The sequence below is a fragment of the Triticum aestivum genome, chromosome 3D, assembly GCF_018294505.1.
Source record: "Triticum aestivum cultivar Chinese Spring chromosome 3D, IWGSC CS RefSeq v2.1, whole genome shotgun sequence".
Lineage (NCBI taxonomy): Eukaryota > Viridiplantae > Streptophyta > Magnoliopsida > Poales > Poaceae > Triticum > Triticum aestivum.
Genome location: NC_057802.1, coordinates 432,774,427 through 432,788,015, shown reverse-complemented (window position 1 = coordinate 432,788,015; position 13,589 = coordinate 432,774,427). Strand labels below are relative to the sequence as shown.

The window sequence follows — 13,589 nt, the reverse complement described above, 5'->3', positions numbered from 1 at the left end:
AATTTTACGAAATTTAACTTCAGTCAAACTCTAATATGCATAGTAAATAAAAATGAAGGGAGTAATACGCATTACAAGCAACTCTAATATGCATAGTAAAGAGACACACGCGCCCGTGCCGTGTGCCCCGGCATCACGGCCTCGGGTGGTTCCTTTTTGTTGCTGGTATAATTATGGGCGCCCCTTGTCTTGAGCGCCCACCTGTACCCGCCGCCCCCGTCCCCATTTACAAATCAACATTTGTTCCTACTCGCAAAGACCTCACCCTCACCCCGCCCGCTCGGTCCCCGTCTCCATCCCCCCCGAAACCAATCTCCCGAGCGTCTCGTATCGTATCCATAGACTGCACCACACCACACCTCTCACCTCGGTGCACAGCGGACCGGCGCAGCTCTGCAGTTCGTTTGGTGGCGCGCCTTTACTGCCGCCCAACCCCATGACGGTTTAATTGCCTCTGCCCGCCTGCCCTCCCTCGCTCGCTATCTCAATCTCTCGCTGGGATGCTCCTGCCGCGGCGCCCCAGCCTGCGCCTACCATAAGTAACGCGCGCTCCGCGGTGACTCACCGACGACGTTCGCATTCACGCCCCAGCTACCACCAGGAGATGGGCGAGAGGAGGAGGCGCGCGAGCGCCGTCGCCGGCGGGGACGGCCGGGGCGAGGAGAAGGCCGCGGCACCGGCGCCTGCGCCGGCGCCGACGGTGTGGTTCGCGCTCAAGAAGTCGCTGCAGTGCCGGTCCCAGTCGTCGGAGGTGCACGTGCCCAAGCCCAAGGCAAGCTCCAGCTCCAGCGCCGGCGGGCACCTCTCGTCCATCATGACCAAGCGCGCGGCGCGGTCGGGGTGCTCGCGCTCCATAGCCAACCTGCGGGACGTCATCCACGGGAGCAAGCGCCACCCGGGCCAGCCGCCCAGCTGCAGCCCGCGGTCCATCGGCAGCAGCGAGTTCCTCAACCCCATCGCCCACGAGGTGGTGCTCAGCACCAACTCCCGCTGCGAGCTCAAGATCACCGGCTTCGGCGGGTGCGGCGGCCTCGGGGCGGCGGGGGGAGGAGCGCCCGCGCACGAGGCGGAGGGCGGCGGCGACGGCGGCGTCGTGTCGTCCTTCGTGGGCACGCTCCGCCCCGGCACGCCGGGGCCCGGCTGGAGCCACGGCCTGCAGTACAGCGGCTCGTGCCGGGCGGGCAGCATGCGGTGCACGCCGCCGAGGTCGCCGAACCCGCTCCTGGACAGGGACGGCGCCCCCGCGGCCACGGCCCACCGGGCGTCCTGCGAGGTCGACGCCGCCAAGACCGGCGGCGCCAAGGGGTCCGGCGGCCTCAGCTGCCACAGGTGCGCCGAGCAGTTCGGCAAATGGGAGGCGCTGGAGGCGCACCACCTATCCAAACATGCAGGTGAGGATGACATCTGCGCCGCATTGCTTTTGTTGGTGGTAGTAGTGGTACTGGTTCAGATCGACCCGGACACCCGGTTGGTAGATCTTCAGGGTACCGGAATGTTACTCCTATCCTTTTCGCATTTCAGCAGCCGGTTAAAAACATACACCGCCTTTTGCAATCAATATACACTTGTGGACTCGGGATAGTGCCACTTCAATTACTAGTGCCATTTCTCTAGCTCAAAAAAGTTACTACGTGGCTTCAGCTGGCATAGGTTGCAGTTTTCACGTTCACAGTTTCACCGCTAGGTTTCTCCAGATACAATCTGTGTTCCGCTCTTTACGCCAATCCATGCTTTGGATTTCGACTTTCACAAATCACAATAACTGCGGCCATGTGGGCTGAGATTCTGCGAGATCTTTCACCCCCTCTTGTAGCCTACAATCACTCCCATGTTTTCTGCATCCATTATGATGAAACATTTACAGTGGAGCAGTAGGTCTGATGGTGTTCACCTAGTAGGCTATAATGTCTAATGGTGTTTGTTTTACTTTAATATAATGGTGGGTGTGTGTCAGTGACGGAGCTGGTGGAGGGGGACTCGTCGCGGAAGATCGTGGAGATCATCTGCCGGACGAGCCTGCTCAAGTCGGAGAGCAGCTGCGTGCGGATCGAGCGCGTGTTCAAGGTGCACAACACGCAGCGGACGCTGGCCCGCTTCGAGGAGTACCGGGAGGCGGTGAAGCTCAAGGCGAGCAAGCTGGCCAAGAAGCACCCGCGCTGCCTCGCCGACGGCAACGAGCTGCTGCGCTTCCACGGCGCCACGCTCGCCTGCGCGCTCGGCTCCGCCGGCGCCAGCAGCCTCTGCGCCTCCGACAAGTGCGCCGTCTGCCGCATCATCCGCCACGGCTTCTCCTCCTCCAGCTCCAAGAAGGACGGCAAGGCCGGCGCCGGCGTCGGCGTCTTCACCACGTCCACCAGCGGCCGGGCCTTCGAGTCCGCCGACGAGGAAGACGACCCGGCAGCCGCGGCCGGCGGCGCGCGGAGGGCGCTGCTGGTGTGCAGGGTGATCGCCGGGAGGGTGCACAAGCCGCTGGAGAACGTGAGGGAGTTCGTGGGGCAGACCGGGTTCGACTCGCTGGCCGGCAAGGTGGGGCCCTACGCCAACATCGAAGAGCTCTACCTGCTGAACCCGAGGGCGCTGCTGCCGTGCTTCGTGGTCATCTGCAAGCCTTGATCCCGCGCTAACCGAGCACTCAAATTAACCATTCTTTTCTCTCTCGGTTGCCTCTTGCCTGCCACTCTGTTAACGTTTGCACGGGCTGTGACGCGGTGCGGCTGCCTGCTAGTAGCATCGGCCAGATGCGTTTTGTCCATATTCCTGTGAATGTACGTGAATGCCTTCACGTGTAGGAGCTGATCGCTTCGCCGTTTTCCTTTCCCGGTGGTCACTACGCGGTGCTATTTGCTAGACGACATCGACGGAAACCAGCGATGGCTTTTTGTACGTGCCCCATTTTGTTGATAGTAGGAGCACTTTGCATGCGTGCGCATCTGGCTACTTGCGTTCATGCGTTGTGTACCCTCGTCGCATGGACACCTGAACAAATTTTACCGGCTGCAGAGCATCAAGATTCAAGAGAGGTACAAAGTGCCTATGTCTGTAGGGTTAATGCACCTTCCTGGTTTGTGCAAAGAGAGACATAGTAGGGTTGTATTTTGAAATGTTTGTCTGACTTTTGGGTGGTCGTCTTCGAATAGATTCGATTCCATGCATGCATGCATATTTATTTTCAAATCCTGCTCTAGGGCTCTGCATTGAATGTGCTCTGACTTTTGCATTGTCGTAGGGACCTCCATTGCCTGTTTCAAAAACTCGTTCGGCGGCTCTCACTCTCATGGATAGCCAGCCGCTGACTCGTCCGCTTTCAAAATTGTGCTGCGAATACCGCTGAGCAAATCTTATCGATAGCCAAGGCGCAGCGACGATGGCACGTCCTTGGCTGCGCCTAGATCGCTACCAGCCATCTGAGCCGACCATCAATGCTCTTTTCTACGTATCAATGCTCTTTTCTGTTGATGTGTCTGTGGATACAGTGCAGATCAGGGGGTGATGCGATGGACCAGCCAGGTTGCAGCAGCGCCCTGTACAACGGAGCGCGTAACTGTTCGCTTCCTATTTGCCGTCGGTTTGCTAAAACACGAGAAAGTTCGTCTGAACTTGGGACATGGCGGTGCTCATTTTAAAAGTTACCAGTGAAAAGTCATGTGTGAAGAAGAGGCGCCCTCGCTCACCTGCCTAGCCATATCGGTTACTACTCCTTTCCCAAAGATCCGACTAAGAGCATAATTGGTTTGTTGCCAATATTTGGCTTATTAAATGTTGGCATTGCCAACTATTGGCAATACCAAGACTTACCAACTATTGGTAATTTTATGTGAGATAGGCAAAACAACTCGTAGCCAACCAAGTAGTTGCCAATATTTGGCACAATGCCAAATATTGGCAATGCCAATTTTTGGCAGCAAACCAATTATGCTCTAAAAGCAGCACCCTCAGACAGATCTCGCGTTCTGTGTCACGATAGGCAGTTTAATCGAGATAGGATCTTCAGGCCATACCATCACACCATCCCACGGAGTGCCGTGTCTTGGAGAGGCGCTAACTTTTTGGCATGCCACTAATCTCTGTTCCTTCCTTTGACCATGAACTGGCATTCATGCGCATTGACTGCGCGCACGCACGGACGCCTGCCTACGATTCCGTGTGTTCCTCTGACCTGCGCCTTTCCTCTCCGTGTCGCTCTCGCGCGCTAATCGCGTCGACGTCGGTGTCCCCGTCTGGTTTGGCGCAGCTTGACAAATTTCTGGGGTTATATGGCCATCTTTGTTTACTCGATTCTTCGCCCTGCCTAACCGCATGAGCATTGACTGATTCGGCACGCACCGTCAGCGAAACCTTGCTGGTTGTTATGCTAAGGTTGTGTTGTGTGATCAGGACGTTTCGCGGTGCTGTGTCGTGGCGGCAAGACCCAAGCTCAGAGCATGCCATCAATTGGCTACGCAAACTGCATCCCTCAGATGTTCATTTAGGCAGGCCAGAACAACAGTGAAGGTGTTCAGCACCGCACTAAGCAAGAGAAAGCCCGAGGATTCCTGCATGCACATATGCAATCAACCTACCAGACGACAATTTATCTAAAGAAAACTACTACCAGATGGCGGTTTATATCTAGAAAAAACAATACCCATATGACAAATGAATAGTCTTATCAGTTTTCAGAAATGGAAACTGGGGAGAGACCCCTTTATTTGAAAACATAATATGACAAATAAATCAACACGCCAGAACGCCATCATCACCGCACCACCAACATGGGAAAAGAAGGCTCTTGTGAGTTGGAGAATGTAACAGCGGTGTCGGGTGACACCTTCCTGGTTGTTTTCAACCGTAGGGATACGCCAAAAAACAACGGGCTATCAGTTTCAACACAAGCTTTGCGCATTGTACATCAGGAAACTTACCTATGAATGGCCTTAGTGTTCGATATGCTCTCATACCTTCAGTAAGAAGCAAGCTTTGTACATCAACATCAGGAAACTGACCTGCGTAAGGCCTGAATAACAAGGTGGCTGATATGTTCTCATAGTATCTTCCATGGTTGATAAAGCCAGATGACAAAAATAGAAAATGAAAATAGCCTGGACTCCAGGAGTGTCAGGGGACAAAGATATGCCTCATTAGGGATCAGAAGAATTGTGGAAATACTTCCATTGCTCGTATAGAAAGAGAGGTCCCACTGCCAAATAGTTTCAGTTTGTATAATAATGATGATCATCCACCTGAACAGCACACAGAAAGTAACAATCTGCTGCCAGATATTCCAAGCTTGACAGGAGCAAATGGACAGCCCAGCAACGAGCAGTGGTCGGTCAATAAGGCGCAGCATCCACCAGTCAACCCACCAAGGCTTAAACCTGGGGTGGCTCACTACCTCTAAAAGAAATGCACAGAGAGTAACATTGGCGGAGTTGTACATGTAATACTTACTTCATACTACATGATTCTAGTCCTAACATTTAACAGCACTGGTGTATTTTGATATAACCACAAAACAATTGTTTAGTTGACTTACATACTTAATTTCATAGTTTGAACTCTCGGAAGAATTTTGAGCATAGTCTCAAAGCCTAGCGGTGTCAAACTGAAGTCAATTTCATTACAATTAAAGGAGGCCGGCTCCTACCATCTGCTTATGAAGCAAGAATCTCAACTGTGATTTGCTGCTTAAGTACCGCCCGCTCTAGCGACGAAAATGGCGCCTGCCCTCGTGCGCGTGCCCGCGCAGCCGCCGCCGCCTTGATCTCCTCGCTCCGGTCTGCTCCGTGTCCGGCGAGCCCAGATCCGGCACCCCCGTGGCGTGCTCTCTCCTCTCCTCCAGTATGCCTCTCCGTTCATTCGCTCGCCATGGCTCCCCAAGCTCCGGCGTCGGCGGCCGCTGCCACGACCTCTCGGGCACCTCCTACCGGTATCCTCCTGCTTCGACGACGGCGGCCGTTCCGGCCTCTCTGGCGCCTCCTGCCGGCGTCACCGCAGCTACGACGGAGGCCGCCCCGGCCTCTCTGACTCCTTCTAACAGCACCACCACTGCTACGACGACGGAGGCCGCCTCAGCCCGTCTGCCGCTACCCTCTGTGGATGGCGCCGCTGCGACTTTCCTTGCCTTCCGCAAGGCCGGCCCGGCCATGCGGGGGCGCCTGCAACCGCTGCGGCCCTCCACAACCAAGACGCGGGCCAGCTCCGATCTGTGCCTGGCGACTCCGACGCCTGCCACGCCGCCCGTCGCTGCTGCCGAAGACGATGGTCTTCGTGGAGCTCCCTTTGTTGGCCCCAATGCCGTTCTGCTGACCTTGCAGCCGCCGTTGGCCGTGTCATGGGCTTCCCGACGACGAGCTCGCCCCGCTGACGCCGTTGGCTGCCAGATGCTCCAGTGGGTGAGCGATCCGGCTGCCGTTGCTGTTGTCGCTGCTGCTCCTAACGCGTCTTCAGATCAAGGATGGGTGAAGGTGGGGGCCCGCCGTTGTTCGGCATCGGCGGCCTTGGTTTTGGCTCCCCGGCCTATCCCCGCCTGGCTCCGCGGTCGATGCTGCAGGTGCCTCATCCCTGGACACCGTGCGGCTGTTTGCAGAGATCCCTTCAGATGCTCTCGTTACTTGGAGAATGGCCATCGTGCTCGTGACTGCCGCAACCCATGGCGTCCTCTCAGCTCGCTGGCATGTCTTGCCGTCCCGCCTGTCTCTCGTCTCAGCACCCAACATTGTCAACCTCCTACTCCAAGAGAGGCCCAATTAAAATCCACACCCCCTTCCATTGCGCTTCGCCGTGGATCTTGGGTGTCTGTGGTTTCTGATTCCGCTAGTCCGGCATCCCCATCCATTGCGGTGCTTCGGACCGCTCTGGCTGATCAGACCGAGTTGCTTCAAGGCTGGCAGACACGAATCGAGAGCTTCCTGGAGCGGGCGGAGGCTGCGTTGAGCAGGCTCTCCTTTGTGTCGGCTACGTTTCTGGCCACGCAGACTCCACAGCTTCATGTTGGCTCCACGGAGGACGGAGGGGCAGAGCCCTATGGTTTTTTCTCCCCTCGTGTTCGGGACAATTCATCGTTGATGTCTGCTTCGTCCGTTGTGCCTGCTGCTGTGGGCGAGTCCATCGCCGTGCTTGCGGCTCAGGTGTTACAGCTTATGCCTGAGCTTCGGGATATATGTTTGAGCCCTGCTTCGCCTCTGTCCTTGGAGCGGTTGGAAGTGGACTCGTCGATGACCTTGTGTGAGGGGCATGTTTTGCCTCTGTCATGTGGGCAACTGGAGGCGCCGAAGTCCAGTGTGTCGATGGTTCCTGTGGTGGAGGATGTTGTGTTGGGGGTTCCTCGGGTTGGTGATGTTGATGCGACCAGTTTGTTGGTGCCTGCCCCTAGTGGGAGCCCCTTTGTTGATGACAACTACATCAAGAAGTACAATGAGTTCTATGACTTTCTTGACAAATGGGTGGCTGATCAGCCTGGATATGGCAACACAAGTGGTTGCCCCGTCAAGAAGAAACCCACTAGGGAGAAAGCAAAGAGAAACAAAAGCAGGAAGGGTGGTGTCATTGCGAAGGCACCCGCGATTTCATGATGGAGGAGACTTCGTTTTTATCGTGGTCGGTGTTCTTGTGTGAAGCTCCGTTGTGTTGTACTACAAGTGTCGAGGGTTCTGGTTGTGGTGCATTGGGAGGGCCATATGTGTGGTCACGGTGTTTCCTGTTGTGTGAGTAGTACGCCTTTGGGTTGTTTGTATCGGTTTTCGCCCGGTTTTCCAAAAATTAACTGGGCAATTCTCTTCTTAATTAATCGATGAGGCAAATCTTTTGCCTCCGTTTCGAAAAAGAATCTAAACTGTGAGAAACCACTAGTTCACCTACTATCCTAATTCATACAGTTCTTCCTTGTTTGGTTTACAACTCTACTACCTCGTAATTAAAGGAGGTCCGCTCCTACCATCTTCTTAGGAAGCAAGAATCTGAATTGTGAGAAATCACTAGTTCACCTACTATTCTAATTCATACAGTTCTTCCTTGTTTGGTTTACAACTCTACTAACCCGTTATATATGATCAAATATGAAGATCATTTCAAAAAAGGAGAAAGACAAAGCTCACTACAGCAAATGAAAATAGTACTCCTTCTGATTAATCATAGTTGTCGCTCGAACAGATGTATCTAGCACTGAAATACGTCTAGATACATCCATTTCAGCGACAACTAATATGGATCGGAGGGGAGTACTTGACGATGCAACGAATCCATTTTGGAATGGAGCTACAAGCCTACAACTATTCACCTCTAGTTTGGCTAACTAGTAACCTGACAACCTACTATCGAAGCTGATCATTGATCAAAGGCCTTTTAACTTCATGTATGTCATAACATTTGCATTGTCCATGCTTCAAACAGGAATACTAAAATAAACAATAAGAATCAAAAAAAGTGGGAGGCATGTGTTTACCTTCATTGCAGACGTAACAGTTGAATCATCAATGTCTAGAAAATAAATGTATCCATAAAGTACACAACTTCTGGAGGATGTTTCCAGACACTAATATTAGATCCATAAAAAGAAATTGATGCAATGAGGAAAATCAGCACAAGCAAGTCATTGCAGATAAGAAATAAGACTTCTGTGGATCTCTTCTAAAACGAATAGAAAGATGTTCAATAAGCAGCACAGCACAGGGCAAGCTTAACCAATACCTTATTAAACTAGTTTAACCACTACTTTAACTTGCACTTTTTGTTCTATCATGCCAACAGAGTAAAACAGGCCATGGTGAAATTTGGCATGCATCAGTAAAAGCCTGACCTATGAATTTTATTTTTCAGTCTCGTGTTCCACTTCACACTCTTCTTCTGATATTGCTTCTTCGTCATTAGTTTCAGCTCTTAATTGACTGTCTTTTGCACTATCAGGCATCCTCAAACCCTTTCGGGGGTAGTACTTCTTCCGCCTGAGCACAACAATCTTGGCAGCCTCCTCCACCCTCCATACATCTACCAATGCATTCACTACATCCTGCAGCACACCACACTCCACTCTGAGGTTCCTTTTATGACTAAAGATTTTATAACAGTACGTCAGTGCACAATCCAGCTCTCCAGCCTGCAGAAGGTGTGGCAGGAGAGTCTCATATGTTCCCTTATTTGGGGCACACTCATTTTTTACCAAATCATCATACAGCTTCTTGGCCTCCTGTAACTTCCCCGCTTTGCAATATCCTCGAATCAACTCATTGTAGGATACTGTATCAGGTTTTGGCCCATCCTTCTCCAATCCCTCAAGCACGGCAGCTGCATCATCAATCCTCCCTTCTGCAACCAAACCCCGCAGCTTGGCATTGTAGCATTTGGCGTCGGGCTCCAAATTCCTCTCCTTGATCATCTCCCATACTGTCTCTGCTTCATCCACGCCGACATTGTTGCAAAACCCATTCAACAGCGTGTTGAAAGTAATAATGTCAGGTGAAACACCGCGCTTCTCCATGAGAAGGACAGTCTCAAGAGCAGCTGAGATGTCTGGCTTCTGGCACAATGCGTGGATGAGTACATTGTAAGAGTACACTGTGGGAACAATCGAGGGGTAAGTGGCTGGGATCTCCTGGAATGCAGTAGTGAGCCCGTCAAAATCTCCGGCATCGGCGTAACAGGAAAGAAGGGAGTTGAATGTCATGTTGGATTTATGCTGCGCGGGAAGCTTATGGAAGGTTGCGGCCGCGTGGGATGGCATGGAGGCACGGCCGTAGAGGCGGATGAGGCGCGTGGCGAATCCCTCGGCTGAGGCCTCGAGGAAGGGCAACTGCGCTTCGATGATGGCCTCGATGCCGTCTTGGCGGCCGAGGGAAGCGAGGCGGCTCACCGCTACCTCGAACACGCGGTACCGGTCGCGGAAGCGCGACGACACGGTTGACGCTTGGATGAACCCGGAGATCAGCTTGTCAGGGTCGCGCTGCCGGATGAGGGCCTTGACGAGAAGGCCAAGGGGCTTCGGGATCTTGTGCTTCCCGTCGGAATCACCTTTGGCGGCGGGCCGTGCGCCGAGGGGCTTCGGGGGCTTCTCGTCCGCGATGGAGCCAGCGTCGGCGGCGGGCGGTTTCGGCGTCGGCTTCGGCTTCGGCGTGCTCTTGGTGTTGGGATTGTGCTTGGGTGGTTTTACCGTTGGCGAGGAGGAGGAGAAGATGCGGGAGAGGCTGTTCGCCCGGGTGGAGGCGGTGGCAGTGGCGGCGGCGGCCGCCGCGGCGGTGGTGGCCATGGGAAGGCGGCGGACGGTGGGGGTTTGGGGCGAGAGGAGTGGGGAATGAATGGGCGAAGGAGGGTTTTGCCGGCTCATTTCGATGCTGTGCTTCTTAATTAGGCCATCAAAATGTTGGCCCGTCTGACCGTTTCCCAGCCCAGCCCAGCCCAGCCGAATCACAAAGAAAAAACCTCGAATACACAGGCCGGTCCATTACCCGGAGGTGGCGCTGGGTCCACCGACCCGCGCCGGCAATGGACAGGCACGTCCGGCGGCTGCTGAACCGCGTGGCGATCGCCCTGGCGGCCGTGGCCACCGCCGCCCTGCTGCACCTGTTCCGCCACCCGTCCACCTCCTGCTCCGGCGGCTCGCTCGCCCATTCCTCCCTCTCGCTGTCGATGGCGCCCTTGCCCCGCACCTCCTGCGACGCCGCATCCCGCCGCGTGGTCGACCCCGACATCCGCCTGGCCAAGCTCCGGTCCTCCCCGCGCTGGCGGCGGCACAACGCGGCCCTCTCCGCTTCGGTCATCGATCCGCTCCGTCGGCTGCGCCTCCTCCGCGGCTCCTCCCGCGTTCTCTGCCTCGCCGCCGGCGTGGGGCAAGCGGTCGACGCGCTCCGCGGGGCCGGCGTGGGGGACGTCACCGGCGTTGATCTCGTTGACTTCCCTCCCCTCGTGCGCCGTGCGGACCCGCACAACCTCCCGTTCTTCGATGACGCCTTCGACCTCGTGATCTCCAACGACCCGGCGGCGTTCACCGGCGCGCTCTTCCCGTCCAGGTTCGCGTCTGAGATCGAGCGCACCGTCCGCCGTGGTGGCGCGATCGCGATTGCCGTCGACCGGCACGTCAACCTCTCCGTCGTCGCCTCCCTTTTCAGAAATTCACGCCTCGTCGATGTGAGGAATGCTACCTTGGATGGGTCTGTGGCCAGCATAGTAATCCTCAGCACCAACGCGAAGCGCCATTGATTCCATTTGTTTCTTTTGGACAATTTATAGGTTCAATATCAAAGAGCATGCATATAGGGTTGCTTGATGAACTTTTAGTTGCGATGCTTGAGTATTCAGTAGTGGACGTGTAAGTACGGCGAATGAACAAAAAATGAAACTACATATGGACACGTGCTTGGTATGTACTGCAATGCTATGTTGATATGGGCGAATGAACAAAAAATGAAACTACATACTCAGCCCTTTTGTATTGGATGATGTAGTTGGGGCTTCAGAGCAGTACAATAGTACGCTTATAGACCGCTTATGGCAATTTCGCCTATGTGGAATAGAGAGACATGAAAAGGCGAGGGACGTGCCTCATAAAATTAAGGAGGTGTTTGTTTTGAATATTTCTGTCTGTTACCAATTTACGGTGTAAACGAAAGATGTTACATGCATTTTGTAAATACACGTAGTAACCACCTAACTCCATAAACGAGGCAGGTGAGGGGGCATGTTCTTTTTGCGCATGATTCTGCAGAATCAACAAGATTCTAGGAAATTCTGCAAGAATCTGTCGTCCAGTTCTTTTCTAAGATTGCAGTTTGAGATTGTGGCCCTAAGTTGTGTGCTAAAATGTTTGTGCTACCCTTAGACAGATTTTTTTTATGAATTGTTTACACTTTGTTCTTTCGTACAACAACTGGTCAAATACGAGCACCAAAGTGATTTACAAATATCATAAAGTGCTAAATATTACAATTAGAATGTTTTTAAAGTTCTGTTCGTTACAAAAGAGGGCGAACTGCAAATAGAATAAATAATCTCAAGGTACGAGACTGCAGCAATAGCCTCACGAGTTGCAGTCATCGTACCATCACCTTTCGCTGCTAGAGCGTTGGCACCTACAAACTGAAGGAAATATGCCCTGGAGGCAATAATAAAGTTGTTATTTTATATTTCTTTATTCATGATAAAGGTTTATTATTCATGCTAGAATTGTATTGATCAGAAACTTAAATACATGTGTGAATACATAAACAAACACCGTGTCCCTAGTAAGCCTCTACTAGACTAGCTCGTTGATCAAAGATGGTTAAGGTTTCCTAACCATGGACATGTGTTGTCATTTGATTATGGGATCACATCATTAGGAGAATGATGTGATGGACAAGACCCATCCGTTAGGTTAGCATAATGATCGTTCAGTTTTAATGCTATTGCTTTCTTCGTGTCAAATACATGTTCCTTCAACTATGAGATTATGCAACTCCCGGATACCGGAGGAATACCTTGTGTGCTATCAAACGTCACAACGTAACTGGGTGATCATAAAGATGCTCTACAGGTATTTCCGAAGGTGTTTGTTGAGTTGGCATAGATCGAGATTAGGATTTGTCACTCCGAGTATCGAAGAGGTATCTCTGGGCCCTCTCGGTAATACACATCATAAGCTTGCAAGCAAACGACTAAGGAGTTAGTCACGAGGTGATGTATTATGGAATGAGTAAAGAGACTTGCCGGTAACGAGATTGAACTAGGTATGAAGATACCGACGATCGAATCTCGGGCAAGTAACATACCGATGGACAAAGGGAGTTACGTATGTTGTCATAACGGTTCAACCGATAAAGATCTTTGTAGAATATGTAGGAGCCAATATGGGCATCCAGGTTCCACTATTGGTTATTGACCGGAGAGGTGTCTCGGTCATGTCTACATAGTTCTCGAACCCGTAGGGTCTGCACACTTAATTAACGTTCGTTGACGATATAGTATTATATGAGTTATGTGATTTAGTGACCGAATGTTGTTCGGAGTCCCGGATGAGATCACGGACATGAAGAGGAGTCTCAAAATGGTCGAGAGGTGAAGATTGATATATAGGACGATAGTGTTCGGACACCGGAAGTGTTTCAGAGGGCACCGGGTACTTATCGGGTCACCGGAAAGGAGTTTCGGGCACCCCCGACAAAGATATGGGCCTTATGGGCCAAGAGAGGAAACGCACCAGCCACAAGGGGCTGGTGCGCCCCCCATAGCAGGCCAGCCTAAGGAGGAGAAGGAAAGGGGGGAGGGAAAGGAAAGTGTGGATTAGGATTCCCACTTCCTTCCCTCCCCCCTTCTTTCCTTCCCCCTTGGGAATACATGGCAGGGGGCGACCAGGGCAGGAGCCCTAGGGCCGGCCGGCCACCTATGTGGTGCGCCAAGCTGCCTCCCCTCCCCCTCCCACTTATATATGTGGGAGGGGGCGCCTAGCACACCCCGGATCAATTGTTAGCCGTGTGCGGTGATGTCGCTTGAACTACGTCGGTATTTCCCCAAAGAGGAAGAGATGATGGAGCACAACAACTGTAGGTATTTCCCTCGGTGATGAGACCAAGGTTATCGAACCAGTAGGAGAACTACGCAACACCACGTAAATAGCTCCTGCACACAAAGAACAAATACTTGCAACC

At 52.9% G+C, this 13,589-nt stretch overlaps 3 protein-coding genes across 3 annotated transcripts; 2 read left to right on the top strand and 1 right to left on the bottom strand.

The window, feature by feature from the left end:
• The first annotated feature begins 242 nt into the window (after positions 1-242).
• LOC123079406 (uncharacterized) lies at positions 243-3,173 on the top strand. The gene is made up of 2 exons (XM_044502176.1): positions 243-1,391; positions 1,955-3,173. Exons 1-2 carry the CDS (start codon positions 605-607, stop codon positions 2,611-2,613), a joined length of 1,446 nt encoding a protein of 481 aa, XP_044358111.1. The 5' UTR covers positions 243-604; the 3' UTR covers positions 2,614-3,173.
• Positions 3,174-8,569: 5,396 nt separating this feature from the next.
• Positions 8,570-10,291, bottom strand: LOC123079404 (pentatricopeptide repeat-containing protein At3g13160, mitochondrial). Its single transcript, XM_044502174.1, has one exon. The coding sequence runs from the start codon at positions 10,214-10,216 to the stop codon at positions 8,783-8,785; it is 1,434 nt and encodes a 477-aa protein (XP_044358109.1). The 5' UTR covers positions 10,217-10,291; the 3' UTR covers positions 8,570-8,782.
• A 112-nt stretch (positions 10,292-10,403) lies between these two features.
• Positions 10,404-11,392, top strand: LOC123079405 (uncharacterized). The gene has a single exon (XM_044502175.1). It carries the CDS (start codon positions 10,453-10,455, stop codon positions 11,164-11,166), a length of 714 nt encoding a protein of 237 aa, XP_044358110.1. The 5' UTR covers positions 10,404-10,452; the 3' UTR covers positions 11,167-11,392.
• The last annotated feature ends 2,197 nt before the right edge of the window (positions 11,393-13,589 follow it).

Bases quoted from the DNA above. Each gene is read 5' to 3' on its own strand.
- LOC123079406 (XM_044502176.1), top strand. From the start codon at position 605: ATGGGCGAGAGGAGGAGGCGCGCGAGCGCCGTCGCCGGCGGGGACGGC. The intron at 1,392-1,954 runs GTGAGGATGACA...GGTGTGTGTCAG, and splicing joins CCACCTATCCAAACATGCAG to TGACGGAGCTGGTGGAGGGG.
- LOC123079404 (XM_044502174.1), bottom strand. From the start codon at position 10,216: ATGGCCACCACCGCCGCGGCGGCCGCCGCCGCCACTGCCACCGCCTCC.
- LOC123079405 (XM_044502175.1), top strand. From the start codon at position 10,453: ATGGACAGGCACGTCCGGCGGCTGCTGAACCGCGTGGCGATCGCCCTG.